The following is a 22026-nucleotide window of genomic DNA, read 5'->3' as shown; positions in this document are numbered from 1 at the left end:
ACAACAAGAACAACAAGAGAAACACACACAGACAAAAAAACAACATAATTTAAGTTGCCGTCATTTCAGAAAGCGTCGTGATGATGCTAGAAAATAAAAATAATCATGCCAAATGTTCTTCTTGCATAACAGAAAATGATTTAAACAAACTTCTGCAGTGATTATGAGAGAAGACAAAAAACATTTCAATCAGTTTATAATCATGAAAAAAAGACAAAGACAAAAAAATCAAATGTGAGGTGAGATTTGGGTTTTGCGTGTTTTAGCCCATTAATTAAAAACACTATGATGATGTCATCACTAGGCATGGGCCGGTTAACCTGTTTCAAGGTATACCACGGTATGAAAAAGTCACATTCAAAACCACTGAGTATGAGCGGGGTTTTTTTTTAATGTGACGTCTGGTCAGAGAGAGAGTGGAGGTCCCTGATCGTGTGCAGCTGCAGCGTGAAGTCGTCCTCCTCCCACACCTCCAGTTGCTGTTACAAGCAGGTAGCTCTGCAGGCTGAAGGAGGCGAGACCCCCGAACTTTCCCCCCCAGTTTAAAAGCACCAAGTTGGCTGTATTTATACTTCGGCTACCGTAAAAAGACAGACCACCGCGGCTTGGAGGAAGAAGGTCCCGGACAGTAGCAGCGTGAGGAGGAAATACATCCAATATGATAGAGAGCAAGTCTCCAAAAACTGTTGATTCAGTTTTAAGCTCCTGCCTGCATTTATTTATTTATTTATATTTATCTTAGAAGTATTTTTAATTTTCAATTATTTATGTTCTGATCTTGAGCCGCAGGTTATTAATAATAATAATAATAATAATAATGATTAATTTATGTCGTGGCTTCAGTTGCAGGTTTAGCCTCAGTTAAAGGACTGCACTTTTTTTTTTTTTTTATTTATTTAGAAAGAATTCAGTTATTTTTTATTATTATTTATTTTAAATACATATTTACTAATGTTCGATATGTTTAAAAATAATGGTTTTAAATACAGACATTCCAAAATATCACATTTTATAGCTGTAATCATAATAGGGCCAGTTTCCACCTGCAGGAACTTCGGGGTCATTTTACGGGGCCGTGGCAGTTGGTTCGTGTCTCCACCGCAGGAACCGCCTCCAAAGGACAGGGTTCAGGAACTTTTACAGGGGCTAAGCGAGTCCCTGCCTCGGAGTAGGTACTCAGAACGTTCTGAGTACCTACTCCGAGGCAGGGACTCGCTTAGCCCCTGTAAAAGTTCCTGAACCCTGTCCTTTGGAGGCGGTTCCTGCGGTGGAGACACGAACCAACTGCCACGGCCCCGTAAAATGACCCCGAAGTTCCTGCGGTGGAAATGGCCCTAAACAACCGTGAAACCGTGATATTTTTACCTAAGGTTATCATACCGTCAGAATCTCATACCGGCCCATGCCTAGTAAACACTGTTTGCTAATACAGAGAAATTAAAGGGATAGTTTGCACAGTGTAAACTCTTAAAATGTTGCCAAATAATATATTATCTCAACCTTTTACTGGATTTGCAACCACTCGAAAGTCCATTTATTACTGAAATTTGGTGAATAATGAAGGTTAAATTTGCTTTTCTTGTCTTTAAAATGGGATAAAACATACAAAACATCTGTATCATCTTCTATCTGAAGTTATATGAAATGTGAAACAAGAGAAGCCAGGATTAAAAAACGTTTGAAGAAAAGAAAGAAAAGAGTGTTGGTGGGTTAAAATAAAATAAAAATAAAAAATAAAAAATAAAATAAAAAGAACTCTGGAAGCAATGCAGCATGCAGGAACAGGCAAAGCCGCCAAACAGAAGGGCTTGACTTACTGCAGGACTTCCCCCAACACCTCCGCCCAGGTCTCCCCCCAGCTACAGGAGAGAGGAGAGGCACACCCCCAAAAAAGAGACCGCATCCAAAACCATCACACACACACACACACACACACACACACAGAGACCGAAACACACACACATACACATACACACACACACAAAGACAAGAGACAGAGACGTTTCTTAGCAACCGCAACCCATCAAGAGGAGCCCCCTTCAATGTTTCTGGGAAAACAGCAACTCTGCATAGTTATTGTTAGACAGTGGAGTAAAAAAAATAAAAAATAAAAAAATAAAATCTGCAAGAAGATTATTATTAAATTATTATTATTATTAATATTAAAAAAGAAGTCCAGATATTTTCCAGCAAGAACAGAAGAGATGAAATATAACAAAGCTCCATGTAGAAGGGAAAAAAAGCACCATGTTCCTTCCTTTCCTGCTTGTCTTCTTTTCTTTCCTTCCTTCCTTTACTTCTTGTCCCCATTCGCCTTCCTTCCTTCCTTCCTTCTTTCCTTCTTGTCCCCATTTCCCTTCCTTCCTTCCTTCTTTCCTTCTTTCCTTTCCTGCCTGTCTTCTTTTCTTTCCTTCCTTTCCTTTCTTGTCCCAATTTCCCTTCCTTCCTTCCTTCCTTTCCTTCTTGTCCCCATTTCCCTTCCTTCCTTCCTTCCTTCCTTCATTCCTTTCCTTCTTGTCCCCATTTCCCTTCCTTCCTTCCATCCTTCCCTCATTCCGGCAGCTACAGAAGCTGCTGCAATGCCGTTAAGCTTAAGGCAGGTTATTAATATGTTAATATACCAAAATGTATTTATTCTGCATATTTAAACAACATTTTTAGTGACATTTTAATGTTTTTTAGATTGTTCTTGTGTTGAAAAGAAGATATAAACAATTACTTTGCTTGTTTGTTTAACTAGCATGCACATTATAACCACAATTTTTCACAAAAACATGTATAAATGTACTCAGATCTGCTCTCGTCCTTCGTTAAATGGCCAAAATAATACTTTATTCTCACACTATCAAACCATCCTATTGGCTGGTGAAGATCATGAAATAGTCTCAGAGCTCTTATACTGCTTTATGTTCAGAATAGTGCAGAAAAAAAGAGATTAAATTAATGATGAGTTGCAGAAATTAAACAGATGAGGCTGGTGTTATTCTCAAAGACCCTTACAACCTGTTCAGGGTCAAATTTGAACCCATTCTTTAAATTTAAAGAGCTGTAAAAACACCATAAAACATTTCCTTTAGCCAGACTTTCCCTAATGTGACTCTTGGTATACAAATATCAAAGAAAAAATGCACATTTAAACAATTTTTTATATGCAAATGTACAAAATTTGACTTTCTATTCATCATATTCTATAAAACAAACATGCGGCCCGTGGGCCAGAACTGTCCCGCCAAGGGGTCCAATCAGGCCCACTTTCCTTCCTGTTTTCTTTCCATCCTTCCATCTTTCCTTCCATCTTTCTTGCCCATCTTTCCTTTCTTTCCTTCCTTCTTTCCTGCATGTCTTCTTTTCCTTCCTTCCTTCCTTCATCTTTCTTTCTTCCTTCCTTCCTCTCTCTCTCTCTTCCTCCTGCCTGCCTTTCTTCCTTCCTTCTTTCCTTCCTTCCCTCCTGTCCTTTAATTTGACTCTCCTGCTTGAGGTGTTTAATTACAGCTGTAGAGATTTAATGCTGTGAGCGGACATAAACTTATTGTCCTTTAGATGAAAAAAAAAAAAAAAAGCTGAAAATTGCTCGAGATAAGCAAAAACGAGGAAAGCTGACTGAGCAACGCTTTCAAATCTACAGCAAAAAAATGTGTGCTTTTAGTAAGAATATCTCTAACTTTATATAAATCTCCAGAATCATCATCATGTGTGTGTATTTTGTGTGTGTGTGTGTGTGTGTGTGAGCTCACCAAGCTGTCCAGCCCTCCACCCAGCAGATCCACTGCACCCATCTGCATGGAGGAGACCTGGGGCACGTTGACCGGAGGACCCAGGTCCAGGTTGAGCAGGTCGCCCAGCAGGTCTCCCTGGCTCGGGATGACATGTGGCTGATCCATGGCGGCCGCTGGTCCACCGCTCACTGGGCTCTCACCAGTATCGATGCTGTGATGGGAGGAAAACAGGAAGTACTGGTAAGAGGAGAAAATCAATCAATCAGGCTACTGGCTTTAAAGTCTGTGTAAAGTGAATTCAGACATTTTCTTCTAAACACATTAAATAGGTCATAAATGTATTTCTAAAAAAATGTGTAAAAAGCATTTCAACCATTTAGATTTGAATTGTGGAGCTAGGCTTCACAAACTGTGTTTCAAGATTTCTGTGTTCAGGATTTAGTGATTAGCATAAACCCGCCCCTGCTGCTGTAGAGGTAGAAATACATTCAGCACACACTACTACTACAGTCTACAGTTAGCCAGTTAGCGCCGAGCTAACAGCCGAGTTAGCCGCTGAGCTAGCAGCCAAGTTAGCCACCGAGCTAGCAGCATAAAGCTCTCAAACCTAGCGTCCATGTTTCGGGTAGAGGTGGTGACTTTGATTGACAGGTGACACTTGGTGGGGGGCGGGGCTTCAGCGTTTGGGAGCAGAGAAAGAGGCTGATTTTTACACAACTTTGAAGCCTAATGTCATATATTTGGTGATTTTTTTTTAATCATTGAAATTTGGCAGGGTGGTTAACAACACACTTTCCTGTAGTATGTCAAACTCAGAACACATATTTATTCTTACTTTACACAGACTTTAAGTTAATAGCTTTTTCTTTTTGTTGGGAGGGAGTCTGACCTGCTGTGCTGGACAGGAAGATGTTTCCTGTGGATCCCATGGCTACCCTCCACAAAGGCGCTGGGCGGTTTGTGATAGACCGAAGCCAGGGAGCCGATGTGGCAGATCAGCTCGTCCAGCAGAGTGGGCTCGATCAGATCCGTCTCCTCTGAGATCAGGGGCTTTTCTGACAGCACCACCTCCTTGGCAGTGACCGGGTCAGTGGACAGCAGGCGCCAGTAGATGTAGCCTCTGTCGCGCAGGTCGGGGTTGTCAGAGTCCTGCAGGAGAGTAGAGGGAGAGGTTAACACACAGACTGTACTTTAAATTAGTTTTCTTGCTTCTGATTTAATGAATTCAGGGAAGGAAGCACCTGCTGTTAACATGATGGTAGCTAAAAACAAGGCTAATTCATTTGGGAGGTGCCTGTGTGAGATATTTACAGGACTGTGTAACTAGGCAACATGATCTAGCACTAAATAAATCAACCATGAAAGTGATGATGCAATATAATTTCACCTGAGTGGCCAAGCTGAGGACCTGCTGCACCAACTCCTGAGTCTCCGTCGGCTTCTTCAGGAAGAGTTTGACGATGGCAGTCAGCAGAGTGAGCTGGACCTGTCAATCAAAGCACACACTGTTATATTATTTTCCCAAAGTCCCAGCTGCCTGTCCTCGCTGTGGGAAGATGAAACGAAGCTGTTTATATTGACTACAATTATAATGCATATAGAAAATCCATTGTACATGGCCTGTGCTCCACAAGTCAAGTAACAGATATTTAAAAAGTCAGCTGACTAGAGAAATGATAAAACTTGTTATCACTGGAAAGAGGAGTAGAGAAACATGATATCTCATAAAGAATGCACATTGCTCATTATAATTTTTTAAATAACTACTATAAATGCAGAACTGAGTTTTCAAAGCACTCTGTGCATTTCACAATCTGCATCTCACTATTTAAATTTCAGTATGAATATGAATCTTACTTATCAGTAAGGGTGGGGAGAAAAAATCGATAAAGCTTAGTATCGCTATATTTTGCATGGCAGTATTGTGTCGATACACAGACGCCAGGTATTGATATTCTATTATACAAAATTGCAAATGAAAATTGAAGGTTTTTTTTCTTTGGGAACATAATTTGCAGATGAACAAAAGGTTATAAATTACAATATATCGAGGCATATAGCAAATATACTTAAAATCGCAATATTGTGGAGCTTCTGGTGACCCCCCTCCCTACCTATTAAGGCTGCTCAACTAATCAAAATTTGATCGTGATTACGATTTAGGGGCCAAACGATCTCAAAACTAATAAAATCGAGGGGAAATGATTTTTAATAATAATAATGAGATAGCGCTCAATAAGGAAGGTTTTATTTTGAAAAGCTTAGACAGGAAGCCGCTGCAGCTCTGTTAGATGACAGAAGCTGAAGAGTTTCCAGCCTGCGTCAGACGATGCTGAGTTTACTGACTGATCATTAAAAACCAGGAAGTGATGTGTGAACTGTCGTCATGGTAACCAGCTCAGCTCTAATATCTCTGCACATTTTCTGCTGTGTGTTGCGTTAAGCGGCAGATAAAAGGCTGCTGCTGGGAGAGAAAATTAATTAAGTCCAATGTCCAACAAATGCAGCATGTTTCGTAAGTTTAAACTACTACTACTTATGAGTTCATTCCTGTTCATATGTTTTTTTAAGCCTCCCCTACCTGGGTGCTTTCATCGTGGAAGCCCTCGAGGAAGCTCTCCAGCAGCTCGTCAGCGTTGTCGATCCTCTCAGCGTACTCGCCAACGATCCAGATCATGGCGGCTCGAGCATCGGGTTCGTCCAGAGAGTCCAGGTTCTCACACAGAGTGGCGATGATGCTTTCATACCTGAAGATGAAGGAAACCAGTATTATAGCTCCAATGTACAATGTAGACTTAATGATAGATGGATGTTTTTCCCTTGACAGCCTGTTGTCAACCTGTTTTTCTGAACCTTTGTGTCGTCCTCCCGGGTCAAATTGACCCCGTCTGTTTTGACTGTTCCTTCTTTCCTTCCTTCCTCTCTCTTTCCTCCCTCCTTTCCTTCCTTCTTATTCCCTTCCATCCTTCCTTCCGCCCTCCCTTCCTTCTTATTCCCTTCCATCCTTCCTTCCGCCCTCCCTTCCTTCCTCCATCCCCTTCCTTCCTCCTTTCCTTACTTCCTTCCATCTGTCCTTCCTCCCTCCGTCCTTCTCGCTTTCTTTCCTTCCTCTCTTTCCTGTCCTTCTTTCGTTCCTTCCTCCCTTCCTTTCTCCCTCCCTCCTTCCTTCTTTCCTCCCTCCCTCTTACCTACCTTCCTTCCTTCTTTCCTTCCTCCCTCCCTTCCTCTTTTCCTTCCTTCCATCTGTCCTTCCTCCCTTCTCTCTTTCTTTCCTCCCTCCATCCCCCTTTCTTCCTTCCTTCTGTCCTTCTTCCCTTCCTCTCTTCCTCCCTCCTTCCTTCCTTTTTTCCTTTCCTTCCTTCCCTCCTTTCCTTCTTCCCTTCCTCCCTCCTTTCCTTCCTTCTTCCTCCTTTCCTTTCTTCCTTGACTCGAGGACAACAGGAGGGTTAAATTGAAAATACAAAAAAAAAAAAAAGTTCTTGTTGGGTTTTAGTGGGAATCGTACTTGTTGGGGTATTTGCGGAAGATGTCTCTGATGACGACGATGGCCTCCTGAACAACATAGTTGACCTTGGTCTGGATCAGGTCCAGCAGAGTGCTGACGCAGCGCTCGGCTGATTGCTAGAGAGGAACAGGACAAAGACACGATGACATCAGCATGACATCAGCACTCGGTGGAAGATAAACAGTGTATCATATATATAGAGTTCAGCAGGAAGGAGGGAAGGAAGGAGGGAAGGAAGGACAGATGGAAGGAAGGAATGAGTGAAGGAGGGAAAGAAGGACAGATGGAAGGAAGGAAGTAGGGAAGGAAGGAGGGAAGGACAGATGGAAGGAAGGATGGAAGGAAGGAAAAGAAGACAGAAAGGACAGAGGGAAGGAAGGATGGAATTAAGGAAGGAGGGAAGGAAGGAAGGAAGGAAGGAAAAGAAGACAAGAAGGAAGGAAGGAAGGAAGAAAAAGAAGACAGAAAGGACAGAGGGAAGGAATGATGGAAAAAAGGAAGGAGGGAAGGAAGGAAGGAAAAGAAGACAAGAAGGAAGGAAGGAAGGAAGGACGGAAGGAAGGAAGGATGGAAAAAAGGAAGGAAGGAAGGAAGGAAGGAAGGAAGGAAGAAAAAGAAGACAGAAAGGACAGAGGGAAGGAATGATGGAAAAAAGGAAGGAAGGAAGGAAGAAAGGAGGAAAGCAAGGGAGGGAGGAAGGAAGGAAAGGAGAAAGGAAGGGAGGGAGGACCTGATTGCTAGAGAGGAACAGGACAAAGACACGATGACATCAGCATGACATCAGCATGACATCAGCATGACATCAGCATGACATCAGCACTCGGTGGAAGATAAACAGTGTATCATATATATAGAGTTCAGCAGGACGGGGACGGACTTTAATTAACAGCAGATTTTATGAACGTCTCTTTCTTGTGATATTGTGATGATATTTCTACTAATCTCAGCCCTCTTGTGACAATGAATGAAGTTTATTAGATTCTTCTGCTTCGATGCACATTATGAGTTTTCAGTAGCGATCTATTCTTACCTCAACTTTGATGGCGCAGCGTCCGATGGCTCGTACAGCCTTACGCACAAAATCAACATCCACCTCCGTAGCGTACTCCTTCAGCTCAGCCAGCACCTGCAAAAAGGACAGGAAACAGCCGTGTAATATATCGTATGTTTATCTAATACAACAACACACACAGATATTCAGCAGCTAGTTTATTATTGGTTTAGTTTCACTTTGATCCTTTTAACAAAATCATAGGTTTTAATTAGGGCTGTCAGCGTTAACGAGTTAATCGCGATTAGATTAATGCAATCCATAACACGCTAATTTTTTAAAATCGCATTTTAATGTTGCAAGCCTTTTTGTCCCTTCTACTCCCCCGTAGACGGCTCCTCTAGCTGTAGCGCTATGCTTTGAAGTGGCCTCCTGCAGTAAACCTACCGCGCTGATGGAAAGTAAGAGAGCTACTGGACTTTTGAACGGCTTGTTTAACTTTAAAACACTTCCAGACGCTTCAGTTGACAAGTCAAAAGTAAAATGCAACCTGTGTCAAACGGAGTTTAACTACCACCGGAGTACGTGGAGTTTGAGTTAGCACCTCCACGCTAAACACCCAGGTGCAGCCAAGCCAGCCTCAGCTCCACCAAAGGGACCATTTTGGAGTGTGGGAGTCGCAGCAGAGCCGTGATTGATTCCCAGTTAAGCCACTCTGGTAAGAAATGCTTTACATTATGGGCTTAAAACTGCCTTGAAATGGAAAATAACAGGATTTTAAACATGCAATTCAAAATGTGATTAATCGCGATTAACTATGGAAATTCTGTGATTAATCGCAATTAAAAAACTCAACCGTCTAATAACAATGGACAGCAGGAGATTATTACAATTATTAGATCATGAATCTATGCAGTATAACCATCCTCTCTACTTAAGGTCCCATGTTTTAGTGTTTTAATGTTGCGTTACCTGGGCGATGTTGGCCTGAGAAGCCAAGCGGATCATGATGTCCAGTTTCTCCAGTTTCACGTAGATCGGGTCGTTGTACTTGACGAAGAACACTTTGATCTCCTGCTTCAGGATCTCGGGCCTGAACACAGGAAGATGAACACATTAATTACATTTAGTATTAGACTACAGGAAGAGTTCATCCATGAGGAACAAGTAACAGAGGAATCTATAATCTATTAAAGGACTAGAGACAGAAGGAAGGAAGGAGTGAAGGAGGGAAGAAGGGAAGGACAGATGGAAGGAAGGAAGGAAGGAAGGAAGGAAGGAAAAGAAGACAGAAAGGACAGAGGGAAGGAAGGAAGGACAGGAAGGAAAGATGGAAGGAAGGGAGGAAGGAAGGAATAGAAGACAGGAAGAAAGAAAGAAAGAAAGAAAGAAAGAAAGAAAGAAAGAAAGAAAGAAAGAAAGAAAGAAAGAAAGGAAGGTAAGATGGAAGGAAGGGACCAAGGACAGAGGGAAGGAAGGGAGGAAGGAAGGAAGGAACAGTAAGACAGTAAGACAGTAAGGAAGGATGGGTGGAAGGAAGGAATAGAAGACAGGAAGGAAGGAAGGAAGGAAGGAAAGATGGAAGGAAGGGAGGAAGGAAGGAATAGAAGACAGAAAGGACAGAGGGAAGGAAGGAAGGACAGGAAGGAAAGATGGAAGGAAGGGAGGAAGGAAGGAATAGAAGACAGGAAGGAAGGAAGGACGTGAGAAAGAAAGAAAGAAAGAAAGAAAAGAAGAAAGGAAGGTAAGATGGAAGGAAGGGACGAAGGACAGAGGGAAGGAAGGGAGGAAGGAAGGAAGGAACAGTAAGACAGTAAGGAAGGATGGGTGGAAGGAAGGAAGGATGGATGGAAGGAAGGAAAGATGGAAGGAAGGGACAAAGGCCAGGTGGAAGGAAAGAAGGAAGGAAGAAAGAAAGAAAGTGAGGAAGGAAGGAAGAAAGGAAGGAAGGAAGGAAGGAGACACAGATGGAAGGAAAAAGGGAGGGAGGAAGGAAGAAAAGAAAGATGGAAGGAAGGAAGGAAGAAACAAAACAACTTTCTTATGATTACACACACACACACACACACACACACACACACACACACACACACACACACACACACACACACACACACACACACCTTTTCTGGACGATGAGGTTGATGTTCCTCAGAGCGACGTACTGGACCTCGGGCTCTCCGGAGAGCAAGGTGACGAGAGGAGGAGACAACTTCTTCAGTAAGGTGTTGTAGTAGTCGGAGTCCTTCGGCAGCAGCTCCAAGAACTTCATCAGAACCTTGACGGCCGACAGCACGACGGCGGAGTTGGCGTGAGAGAGACGGGGAGTGACGCGCTCGCAGATGCTACGAAGAGGAAAAGAAAGAAAGAATTTATTAGTCGGAAGAATCTGATGGAACCGTCGTGTCGGTTAAAAGTCAAATTGATCCCGTCTGTTTTGACTGTTCCTTCTTTCCTTCTTTCCTTCTGTCTGTCTTTCCTTCCCTCCCTTCTTCCTTCCTCCCTTCCATCCATCTGTCCTATCTCCCTCCCTCTTTCTTTCCTTCCGTCCTTCCTCCCTCCTTCTCTCTTTCCTTCCTCCCTTCCATCCTTCCTTCTGTCTGTCTTTCCTCCCTCCCTCCTTCCTTCCTTCCTTCCTTCCTTCCGTCTGTCCTCCCTCCCTCCTTCTCTCTTTCCTTCCTTCCGTCTGTCCACCCTCCCTCCCTCCTTCCCTCTTTCCTTCCTTCCTTCCTACCTTCCTCCCTTCCATCTGTCTTTCCTCCCTCCCTCCTTCTCTCTTTCCTTCCCTCCTTCTTTCCTTCCTTCCTCCCATCCCTCCCTCCTTCTTTCCTTCCGTCCTTCCTCCCTCCTTCTCTCTTTCCTTCCTTCCTTCCTTCCTCCCATCCATCCTTCCTTTCTCCCTTCCATCCTTCCTCCTTTCCTTCCTTTCCTTCCTTCTTCCTCCCTCCGTCCTTCCTCCCTCCTTCTCTCTTTCCTTCCTTCCTTCCTTCCTCCCTTCCATCCTTCCTTACTCCCTTCCACCCTTCCTTCCTTGACAGGAGGATTAATATCATCAATTATAGCAAAAGCTGACATCTTGTATATAAATAAATTGTCAATTCACCCAAACAGAAACCGTATGTTCTCAGTAAGTCAAATGAAATAAAGTCAAGCTTGTTTCATTTGTCCAGGATTTTAAATATCCGTCTCTCAGATTCAGATGTTAAAGTCAACATTAAGACGTGGTTAAGAGCCGAGTACATGTTGAATCATTTATGATCAGACATTTACAGCAAACAGACAGACGTGCTTTATGTCATCGATTCATTACGCTGAACTAAAATCAATGTGCAGATTAATAACACGGCTAAGTTATGTAAGAGTGAAACGCAGAGACGTTATATTGTCACAAGTACAATGAAACTTTTAAAGTGCTCACCAGTCAATGCATCATTCATAATAAAAAAATATAAATAAAAATGAAAGAAAAAGATCCTTCCTTCTTTCCTTCCTCCCTCCCTCCTTCCTTCTTTCCTCCTTCCTCCCTCCCTACTTCTTTCCTCCTTCCTTCCTCCCTCCCTCCTTCCTTCTTTACTTCCCTCCTACCTTCCTCCCTTGCTGCTTCCTCCCTTCCTTCCTTCTTTACTTCCCTCCTACCTTCCTCCCTTCCTTCCTTCCTTCTTTACTTCCCTCCTTCCTCTCTTCCATTCTTCTTTCCTCCCTCCTTCCTTCCTCCCTCCCTCCTTCCTACCTTCCTTCCTACCTTCTTTCCTCCGTCCTTCCTTCCCTCCTCCCTTCCTTCCTTCTTCCTCCCATCCATACTTGACACCGTCTGTTTTGACTGTTCCTTCTTTCCTTCCTCCCTCCTTCTCTCTTTCTTTCTTTCCTCCGTCCTTCCTTCCTTCCTCCCTCCCTCCTACCATCATTCTTTATTTCCTTCCTTCTTTCCTCCCTCCTACCTTCCTTCCTTCTTTCCTCCCTCCTACCTTCCTTCTTTCTTTCCTTCGTCCTTCCTTCCTTCCTCCCTTCCTTCATTCCTCCCTCGTTTCCTTCCTTCTTCCTCCCTTCCTTCATCCCTTCTCTCCCTCCTTCCTTCATCCCTTCTCTCCCTCCATCCCTTCCTTCCTTCATCCCTTCTCTCCCTCCTTCCTTCATTCCTCCCTCGCTCCCTCCCTCCCTCCTCCCTTCCTTCCTTCCTTGACTCGAGGACAACAGGAGGGTTAATCTATAGTTTGTTACCTTTGGGCCTCCCTCTCATCTTTGGGGTTGTAGTTGGACAGACAGTCCAGGATGAAGATCTGTCCCCACTCCGTGCACTCGTTGAGGGCCGTCAGCAGCTTGTTGATGTTCTGAGGGTTGAGATCCAGCAGGTTGCTGTTGGGATGAGACTCGCTGATCTCCGACAGGGCAGCGACTGCATTAGCCACAACCTAAAGAAGGATGAGGGTGAGGGGCGTTAAAGGATGAGCAGATGACAGATATAAAGGTCAAAATGTTTATCAGAAGAGAGAGGGGGAGAGACAGAGAGAGAGAGAGGGAGAGAGACAGAGAGAGAGAGAGAGAGACAGAGAGAGAGAGAGAGAGAGAGACAGAGAGAGAGAGAGAGAGAGACAGAGAGAGAGAGGGAGAGAGGGAGAGAGGGGGAGAGAGAGAGAAAGAGAAAGAGAGAGACAGAGAGAGAAAGAGACAAAGAGAGAAAGAGAGACAGAGAGACAGAGAGAGAGAGGGGGAGGGAGAGAGAGAGACAGAGAGAGAGAGAGAGACAGAGAGAGAGAGAGAGAAAGAGAGACAGAGAGAGAGGGAGAGAGAGAGACAGAGAGAGAAAGAGAGAGAGGGAGAGAGAGACAGAGAGAGAGAGACAGAGAGACAGAGAGAGAGAGAGAGAGAGAGAGAGAGAGAGAGAGAGGGAGAGAGAGGGAGACAGCGAGAGAGAGAGAGAGAGACAGAGACAGAGACAGAGAGAGACAGAGAGAGAGAGACAGACAGACAGAGAGAGAGGGAGAGAGAGGGAGAGAGAGAGAGAGAGTCTGTTTGAGTGAAAACCGCTTCAGTGAGGTCTGAAGCTGGCAGTAACGGTAACGGCGTTGTAACGGGGGAAACAGTAATTAACACCTACCATAGGATTTGAGTCAGCGATCAGATCTCTCAGTGAGTCCAGGAAGCCTTGGTCCTCCACCATCTGGGCGTTGATGTCATGAAGCTTAGCCACGCACACGGCGGCCGTCTTCCTCACGTACGGGTCTTCATCCTTCAGGCATTTCCTCAGCGGCTCACACAGGTACTCCGTGATCTTGTCCACTCGGATGCAGCCCATGGTGCGGACGGCCAGAGCGCGGATCAGAGGGTTGGGGTCCTCGCAGTCCTGGAGGGGGGACAGGAAGAGGAAGGTAATTGTTGGTTTTTAGTCAGATTAGATGTAATTCAACATTTTCAGCCTTAAATCCTCCGTCCTTCCTTCCTTCCTTCTTTCCTGTCCTTCCTTCCTTCCTCCTACCTTCTTTCCTTCCTTACTTCTTCCCTCCGTCCTTCCTTCCTTCTTTCCTCTGTCCTTCTTTCCTCCCTCCATCCTACCTTCTTTACTTCTATCCTCCGTCCTTCCTTCCTTCTTTCTTCTGTCCTTCTTTCCTTCCTTCCTCCCTCCCTCCTACCTTCTTTCTTTCCTCCCTCCCTCTCTCCTACCTTCCTTCCTTACTTCTTTCCTCCATCCTTCCTTCCTCCCTTCCTTATTTCCTTTCCTCCCTTCCGTCCTCCCTCCCCCTTTCTTCCTTCTGTCGTTCCTTCCTTTCTCTCTCTCCTTCCTTCCTTTCTCCCTCCCTGCCTTCTTTCCTTTACTCCCTTCCTCCCTTCCTTCCTTGACTCAAACACAACAGGAGGGTTAATCGAAATTTGATCATGATTATGATTTAGGAGCCAAACGATCTCAAAACTAATAAAATCGAGGGGGAAATGATTTTTAATAATAATGAGATAGCGCTCATTAACAAAGGTTTTATTTTGAAAAGCTTAGACAGGAAGCCACCACAGCTCGGTTAGTTTGACAGAAGCTGAAACACACGGCGAGTTTCCAGCCTGCGTCAGACGATGCTGAGTTTACTGACTAATTATTAAAAACCAGGAAGTGATGTGTGAACTATCGTCATGGTAACTCGCTCAGGACTAATATCTCTGCACATTTTCTGCTGTGTGTTGCGTTTAACCCTCCTGTTGTCCTCGAGTCAAGGAAGGAAGGGAGGAAGAAGGAAGGAAAGGAGGGAGGGAGGGAAGGAAGGAAGGAAGGAGGGAGGGAGGGAGGGAGGGATGGAAGGAAGGAAAGAAGGAAGGAGGGAGGAAAGGAAGGAAGTGAAGGAAAGGAGGGAGGGAGGAAGGAAGGTAGGAGGGAGGCAGGAAAGAAGGAAGGGAGGAAGGAAGGAGGGAGGGAAGGAAAGGAAAGGAGGGAGGAAGGAAGGTAGGCAGGAAAGAAGGACAGAAGGAAGGAAGAAAGGGATAAAAGGAGGAAGGAACGGAGGAAAGAAGAACAGAAGGACAGAAGGAAAGAGGGGAAGGAAGGAAAGAAGGAACAGTCAAAACAGACGGGATCAATTTGACCCGGGAGGAAGACAGGAAGGTTAAGCGGCAGATAAAAGATAAATCAAGTTAATTTAGGAGCCTCACCTTGACGAAGCTGTTGACGGCCATGATGGCCATGTCCGGCTGGCTCTTAGCGTAGTTCATCAGGTAGAGATAAACCAGCTTCTTCAGCTCCAGGTTGTCCGTCTGCATGCAGTTCACCACGTCTGGGAACAAAGAGCTGGAAACACAACGATTAGTTTAGAGGAGGGTTTATAGTATGAGGCTACAAGTTTCCTCCTCCCTCTTTTCCTCCTTACTCATTTCCTTTCTTCCTCCCTCCCTCTGTCCTTACTCCTTTCCTTCCTTCCTTCTCTCCTTACTTCCTCCCTCTTTTCCTACCTCCCTTATTAAGGCTGATTTATACTTCTGTGTCGGAGCGACGCTGTTGCTACGCCGTCGTTGTCCTTTCGAAGTTCTTTTTAAATTAGCCTTTACTCCTTTCCTTCTTTCTTTCCTCCCTCCTTACTCTTTTCCTTCCTTCCTTCCTTCCCCCTCCCTCCTTACTCCTTTCTTTCCTTCCTCCCTCCTTACTCTTTTCCTTCCTTCCTTCCCCCTCCCTCCTTACTCCTTTCTTTCCTTCCTCCCTCCTTACTCTTTTCCTTCCTTCCTTCCTTCCTTCCTTCCGTCCTTCCTTCCCCCTCCCTCCTTACTGCTTTCTTTCCTTCCTCCCTCCTTACTCTTTTCCTTCCTTCCTTCCCCCTCCCTCCTTACTCCTTTCTTTCCTCCCTTCCTCAGCCCTTCCTCTGTCCTTCCTTGACCTGAGGAGACTAATTCATGCTATTAATAATGTGACAAACACGACATCATCTGTGGCCTTGTTTATATTTACAGTGTCGTCTGCTTCATGTCGCTGGTTTCAGTTGTCTAACTGTACCTGACATCCTTTCCCACAGTCATGGCAGCGATGACTTTCCTCCCTCCCTCCTTATTCCTTTCCTTCCTTCCTTCCTCCCCTCTCTCCCTCCTTACTCCTTTCCTTCCTTCCTTCCTCCCTCCCTCCTCCCTCCTTTCCTTCCTCCCTTCTTCTTTTCCTCCTTACTCATTTCCTCCCTCCCTCCTTACTCCTTTCCTTCGTTCCTCCTTACTCCTTTCCTTCCTTCGTTCCTTCGTTCCTCCTGTCCTTCCTTCCTTCCTCCTTACTCCTGTCCTTCCTTCCGTCCTACTTACTCCTGTCCTTCCTTCCTCCCTCCTTATTCAGTTTACAGTGTCGCCTGCTTCATATCGCTGGTTTCAGCTTTCTAACTGTACCTGACATCCTTTCCTTCCTTCCTTCCTTCCTTCCTCCATATCACTGGTTTCAGTTGTCTAACTGTACCTGACATCCTTTCCTTCCTTCCTTCCTTCCTTCCTTCCTTCCTCCATATCACTGGTTTCAGTTTTCTAACCATACCTGACATCCTTTCCCACAGTCATGGCAGCGATGACTTTCTTTACTGCCTCTTTTCTCTTCTCCTTCTTCTCATTGTTCAGCTCCGCCTTCAGTTCAAAGATCTCTCCTGTAAGAAGAATCACACAGTTTGAAAATTATTTTTATAAGCAGCAGAAATCAAAGGACGACTTTCTTCTTCTCTTCTCACCTTTTTTGTTTGTCGTGAAATATTTGGAGTCCGTCATGATTGTGGTCCTTTAAGTCTGTAAGAAAAAAAAACACACACTGAATAAAACAAATCTGCATTGATGATTCATAATTCCCTTTAACAGTCAGTTCTCCTTCTTTCCTTCCCTTTCCTTCCTCCCTCCCTTCCTTCTTCTCTCTTTCATTCCTCCCCCCTACTTTCCTCCCTTCCTTCTTTCCTCCCTCCTTTCCTTACTCCTTTCCTTCCTTCTTCCTCCCTCCCTCCCTTCCTTCCACCTTCTCTCTTTCCTCCCTTCCTTCCTACATCACCCTTTCTTCCTTCCTTCTGTCCTTCCTTCCTACCTCCCTCCTTCTTTCCTTCCCTTTCCTCCCTCCCTCCTTCTCTTTCTCTCTTTCCTCCCCTTTACTTTCCTCCCTTCCTTTCTCCCTCCCTCCTTCTTTCCTTCCCTTTCCTCCCTCCCACCTTCTCTTTAATTCCTCCTTTCCTTCCTTCCTTTCTCCCTCCCTCCTACCTTCCTTATTTCCCTCCATCATTCCTTTCCTTTCTTCCCTTCCTTCCTCCCTCCCTCCCTCCTTTCCTTCCTTCCCTCCTCCCTCCTTCCTTCTCTCTTTCATTCCTCCCTTCCTTCTTTCCTTCCTTCCTTTCTCCCTCCCTCCTTCTTTCCTTCCCTTTCCTCCCTCCCACCTTCTCTTTAATTCCTTCTTTCCTTCCTTCCTTTCTCCCTCCCTCCTACCTTCCTTATTCCCCCTACTTTCCTCCCTTCCTTCTTTCCTCTGTCCTTGCTTTCCTTCCCTTTCCTTCCTTCCTCCCTTCCTTCCTTCCTTCCTCCCTCCCTTCCTCCACTGTTATTTAAAAGCTGTGATTTATGCAGCAGCCTCATGAAACTCATTACTAATCATTTCAAAACCTCGGTTGCGACACTTCACACTCACGAGTCCTCTAACTGCCTTCGGGGAAGCAAAGCAGAGTCAGCACTAAGCGTCTGCAGCTCCGTGACACGACACGAGTTTCTCACGGTTGAGCGGAGGCACACGCGCAATAACAAAAAAAAAAAAAAAAAAAAAAAGTGGCAGCTGGAGGAGAGTGTGCAGCGCAATCCGCAGCGGAGACGGTTAAATCCTCTGCCTGCCTGATTTCACTGTGTTTAGGAGTTTAGGAGAGAAAGACGAGATGTATGAGTCAACGTCAAATGGTGTAACTGGTAAAAAAAAGAAAAATGTCCTTCCTTCCTCCCTCCCTACCTTCCTCCCTCTGTCCTTTTTTCCCTTCCTCCATCCCTCTTTCTTACTTTCCTTCCTTCCTTCCTCTCTCCTGCTTTCTTACTTTCCTTCCTTCCTTCTTTCTTCCCTCCCTCCTTCTCTTTCTTACTTTCCTTCCTTCCTTGCTCCCTCTTTCTTACTTTCCTTCCTTCTGTCCTTCCTCCCTCTTTCTTTACTTTCCTTCCTTCCTTCCTCCCTCCCTCCCTTCATCCTTTTTTCCTTCCTCCATCCCTCTTTCTTACTTTCCTTCCTTCCTTCCTCTCTCCTGCTTTCTTACTTTCCTTCCTTCCTTCCTTCTTTCTTCCCTCCCTCCTTCTCTTTCTTACTTTCCTTCCTTCCTTGCTCCCTCTTTCTTACTTTCCTTCTGTCCTTCCTTCCTCCCTCCCGCTTTCTTACTTCCCTTCTGTCCTTCCTCCCTCCCTCCCGCTTTCTTACTTCCCTTCCTTCCTTCCTCCCTCCCTCCCTCCTTCTCTTTCTTTCCTCACCCTACCTTCCTCCCTTCCTTCTTTCCTCTGTCCTTCTTTCCTCCCTTCCTCTTTTCCTTTCTCCCTCCTACCTTCCTACCTTCCTTCATTCTTTCCTCCCTATATTCCATCTTTCCCTCCTGTGTTCTTTCCTTCCTTCCTTCCCTCCTTTCCTCCCTTCCTTCCTTGACTCGAGGACAACAGAAGGGTTAATATCAGTATCGGCCCCAAAACTCCAGCATCAGTCGAGCCCTAATGTTAAGTTCGGAGGAGACGGTCGAAGTCCAATATCAATATCACACTAAGTTATATTATCATTACACCAATATTACTCTCAATATAACATCACTACTTTTACTTCCTTATTGTCCCTATTGCTTGTTTTAATTACTTATCATCTTATTTTCCTTTGCTGCTGTGACGCTATAAAGGATTATCTTATCTTATCTTACGGGAAGGCTTAAGGCTTATTTTGCTTTTCAAAATAAAGTTCCTTCATAAGCATTTAACACCCATGTTCTGCAATAACAGTCACTTATAAGCAGCATATTCAGGTGTAAACATACTTTTTAGTCAAGTGTATGTCATTAAATCAACAATAGGAAGGACAGATGGAAGAAGGGAAAGAAGGAAGAAAGAAAGGGAGCAAGGAAAGATGGAAAGAAGGAAGGAAAAGAAGACAGGAAGGAAATATGGAAGAAAGGGACAAAGGACAGATTGAAGGAAGGAAGGAAAGAAGAGAGCAAGGACAGATGGAAGGACGGGAGGAAGAACAGACTGAAAGAAGGAAGAGAGGAAGGACAGATGGAAGAAAGAAAGGGAGCAAGGACAGATGGAAGGAAGGAAAAGAAGACATGAAGGAAATATGGAAGAAAGGGACAAAGGACAGATTGAAGGAAGGAAGGAAAGAAGGGAGCAAGGACAGATGGAAGGACGGGAGGAAGAACAGACTGAAGGAAGGAAGAGAGGAAGGACAGACTGAAGGAAGGAAGAGAGGAAGGACAGATGGAAGAAAGGAAAGAAGGAAGAAAGAAAGGGAGCAAGGAAAGATGGAAGGAAGGAAGGAAGGAAAAGAAGACAGGAAGGAAATATGGAAGAAAGGGACAAAGGACAGATTGAAGGAAGGAAGGAAAGAAGGGAGCAAGGACAGATGGAAGGAAGGGAGGAAGAACAGACTGAAGGAAGGAAGAGAGGAAGGACAGACTGAAGGAAGGAAGATAGGAAGGACAGATTGAAGGAAGGAAAAGAGGAAGGACAGATTGAAGGAAGGAAGAGAGGAAGGACAGACTGAAGGAAGGAAGACAGGAAGGACAGATTGAAGGAAGGAAGAGAGGAAGGACAGATTGAAGAAAGGAAGAGAGGAAGGACAGACTGAAGGAAGGAAGAGAGGAAGGACAGATGGAAGGAAGGGAGGAAGAACAGACTGAAGGAAGGAAGAGAGGAAGGACAGACTGAAGGAAGGAAGAGAGGAAGGACAGATGGAAGAAAGGAAAGAAGGAAGAAAGAAAGGGAGCAAGGAAAGATGGAAAGAAGGAAGGAAGAGAGGACGGACAGATTGAAGGAAGGAAGAGAGGAAGGACAGACTGAAGGAAGGAAGATAGGAAGGACAGATTGAAGGAAGGAAAAGAGGAAGGACAGATTGAAGAAAGGAAGAGAGGAAGGACAGACTGAAGGAAGGAAGAGAGGAAGGACAGATGGAAGGAAGGGAGGAAGAACAGACTGAAGGAAGGAAGAGAGGAAGGACAGATTGAAGAAAGGAAGAGAGGAAGGACAGACTGAAGGAAGGAAGAGAGGAAGGACAGATGGAAGGAAGGGAGGAAGAACAGACTGAAGGAAGGAAGAGAGGAAGGACAGACTGAAGGAAGGGAGGAAGAACAGACTGAAGGAAGGAAGCGAGGAAGGACAGATGGAAGAAAGGAAAGAAGGAAGAAAGAAAGGGACAAAGGACAGATTGAAGGAAGGAAGAGAGGAAGGACAGACTGAAGGAAGGAAGAGAGGAAGGACAGACTGAAGGAAGGAAGAGAGGAAGGACAGACTGAAGGAAGGAAGAGAGGAAGGACAGACTGAAGGAAGGAAGAGAGGAAGGACAGATGGAAGAAAGAAGGAAGAAAGAAAGGGAGCAAGGAAAGATGGAAAGAAGGAAGGAAAAGAAGACAGGAAGGAAAGAAGGGAGCAAGGACAGATGGAAGGAAGGGAGGAAGGACAGATTGAAGGAAGGAAGAGAGGAAGGACAGACTGAAGGAAGGAAGAGAGGAAGGACAGACTGAAGGAAGGAAGAGAGGAAGGACAGATTGAAGGAATGAAGGAAGGAATAGTCTTAAAATAACAAATCCGATGCTCATATTAACTTTAAATGTGTTTGCAATGTCCAATAAGACATAGAGGACCAAATCCACAGTGTGTCCATGCATTTAAAAAGTAAAAGTGAAGCTTATATGAGGCTTCAGCAGTCTGAGTTAGTCATATAAAGTAGATATCTGACACATTTTCAGTCTTTTTTAGCATCAAATTCCCTCTTAGTGTTCCTTTATTGAGCTGTGATGAAAGTATAGTAACAAAAAAAGAGACTTTGACACTAAAAACACTGTAATGTTGAAATATATTTGATTTGGACGGCAAAAGCTTCATATTATGACCTTTAAAACACATTTGTTTTGCACAAGAGGAAGACTGTGGATTATAAGAGCATTATGAAGGGATCTTCTAATAGTCAGTATGAACAGGAGGAATGATTACAGCAAGAAATCAACTATTAAAGTGATAATTTGGGCATCTGAGTGTCATTTTAAAGACATATTTCATTATATGTGACATTTCTGCAGCATTTATATGATGCAACACACATATTAAGCAATACTCTACAGCTTTAACCTTAATATTAGCTCTTAACACTTGCTTTAAAAGCCCATCTTGTCCATTTATCTTTACCTCAGAAGAAGCTAACATTAGTTATGATTTAGATATGACAACATTATGATTTAACCTCATTCAAACTACTACTAAAGAGGCTAAAGCTACATATTATGACCTTTAAAATACATGCTTCTGCACAGGAGGAGGGCTGTGGATTTGGGCCCCTATCAATTACATTATAAGTGCATTATTTTAATAGTCAGTGTGAAAAAGGAGGAATGATTACAGCAAGAAATAAACTATTAAAGTGTTAATTTGGGCAGCTGAGTGTCATTTTACAGACATACTTCATAATATGTGACATTTCTGCAGCATTGATAGGATGCAACACACATATTAAGCAATACTCTAATACTCAAAACGACCTCTCTTATAATAAGATATGATTTAAAGAGATTTGCATTGTGTTTCAATTTCATTACAACTGCTTTGATAGCAACTAAAGCTAACTTACATCTCTACAGCTTTAACCTTAACAGTAGCTTCTAACACCTGCTATAAAAAAGCCCATCTCGTCCATTTATCTTTACCTCAGAAGAAGCCTACATTAGTCATGATTTTAGCTTTATGACAACATTTATGATTTTAACCTAATCAACTTTTAAAACCCCCACAGCACAGTTCTCCTCCTTTTTCTTAGCTCGTTAGCTTTGCTGCATGCTAGCTTAAATGAAGCTATTATTACAACATACTTATAATATAAAAAACAACACACACAACCAAAATACATAGTTAAAAGCATCACCAAGCTTTTACGATTAATATAACTTGTGATATTATAGTAATAAATCTGAATATTAAAGCAGGGGGGAAAAAACCTGCGGCCCTTTTTTTCTTCCATTGCTGCTGCTACTGCTACTAATAGCTCATAAGGAGACGTTTTTAATCATTTTAGCTCATTTACACAAACATACACAATATAACCATTTACATACTGATGTGTAAAACGTTTCAAATACCTTGTTTTGGGTGTGTGTAAGACGGGAAAATGGATAGAGACGCAGGTTGGTCCC

At 44.0% G+C, this 22026-nt stretch overlaps 1 protein-coding gene across 2 annotated transcripts in view; it reads right to left on the bottom strand.

The window, feature by feature from the left end:
• Positions 1-22026, bottom strand: part of ap2b1 (adaptor related protein complex 2 subunit beta 1) — a 29358-nt gene extending 7332 nt beyond the window's left edge. Inside the window, exons 1-15 of one of the 2 annotated variants that reach the window (XM_053331184.1) lie at positions 21973-22026; positions 16378-16432; positions 16191-16296; positions 14843-14978; positions 13308-13553; positions 12431-12621; positions 10336-10557; positions 9185-9305; positions 8252-8347; positions 7222-7337; positions 6298-6463; positions 5104-5202; positions 4606-4865; positions 3735-3927; positions 1818-1859 (exon numbers count right to left, since the gene is read on the bottom strand). In XM_053331184.1, coding sequence (XP_053187159.1) covers positions 1818-1859; positions 3735-3927; positions 4606-4865; positions 5104-5202; positions 6298-6463; positions 7222-7337; positions 8252-8347; positions 9185-9305; positions 10336-10557; positions 12431-12621; positions 13308-13553; positions 14843-14978; positions 16191-16296; positions 16378-16414 — 2031 coding nt within the window. In that variant the 5' untranslated portion in view covers positions 16415-16432; positions 21973-22026. Of the gene's footprint in view, positions 1-1817; positions 1860-3734; positions 3928-4605; positions 4866-5103; positions 5203-6297; positions 6464-7221; positions 7338-8251; positions 8348-9184; positions 9306-10335; positions 10558-12430; positions 12622-13307; positions 13554-14842; positions 14979-15674; positions 15706-16190; positions 16297-16377; positions 16433-21972 lie in introns of those variants that run through there. The other variant, XM_053331185.1, reaches the window with a different exon arrangement.

Source organism: Scomber japonicus, chromosome 13 (assembly GCF_027409825.1).
Source record: "Scomber japonicus isolate fScoJap1 chromosome 13, fScoJap1.pri, whole genome shotgun sequence".
In the NCBI taxonomy this organism is placed as follows: Eukaryota; Metazoa; Chordata; class Actinopteri; order Scombriformes; family Scombridae; genus Scomber; species Scomber japonicus.
This window is presented reverse-complemented; position numbering and strand designations above follow the sequence as displayed.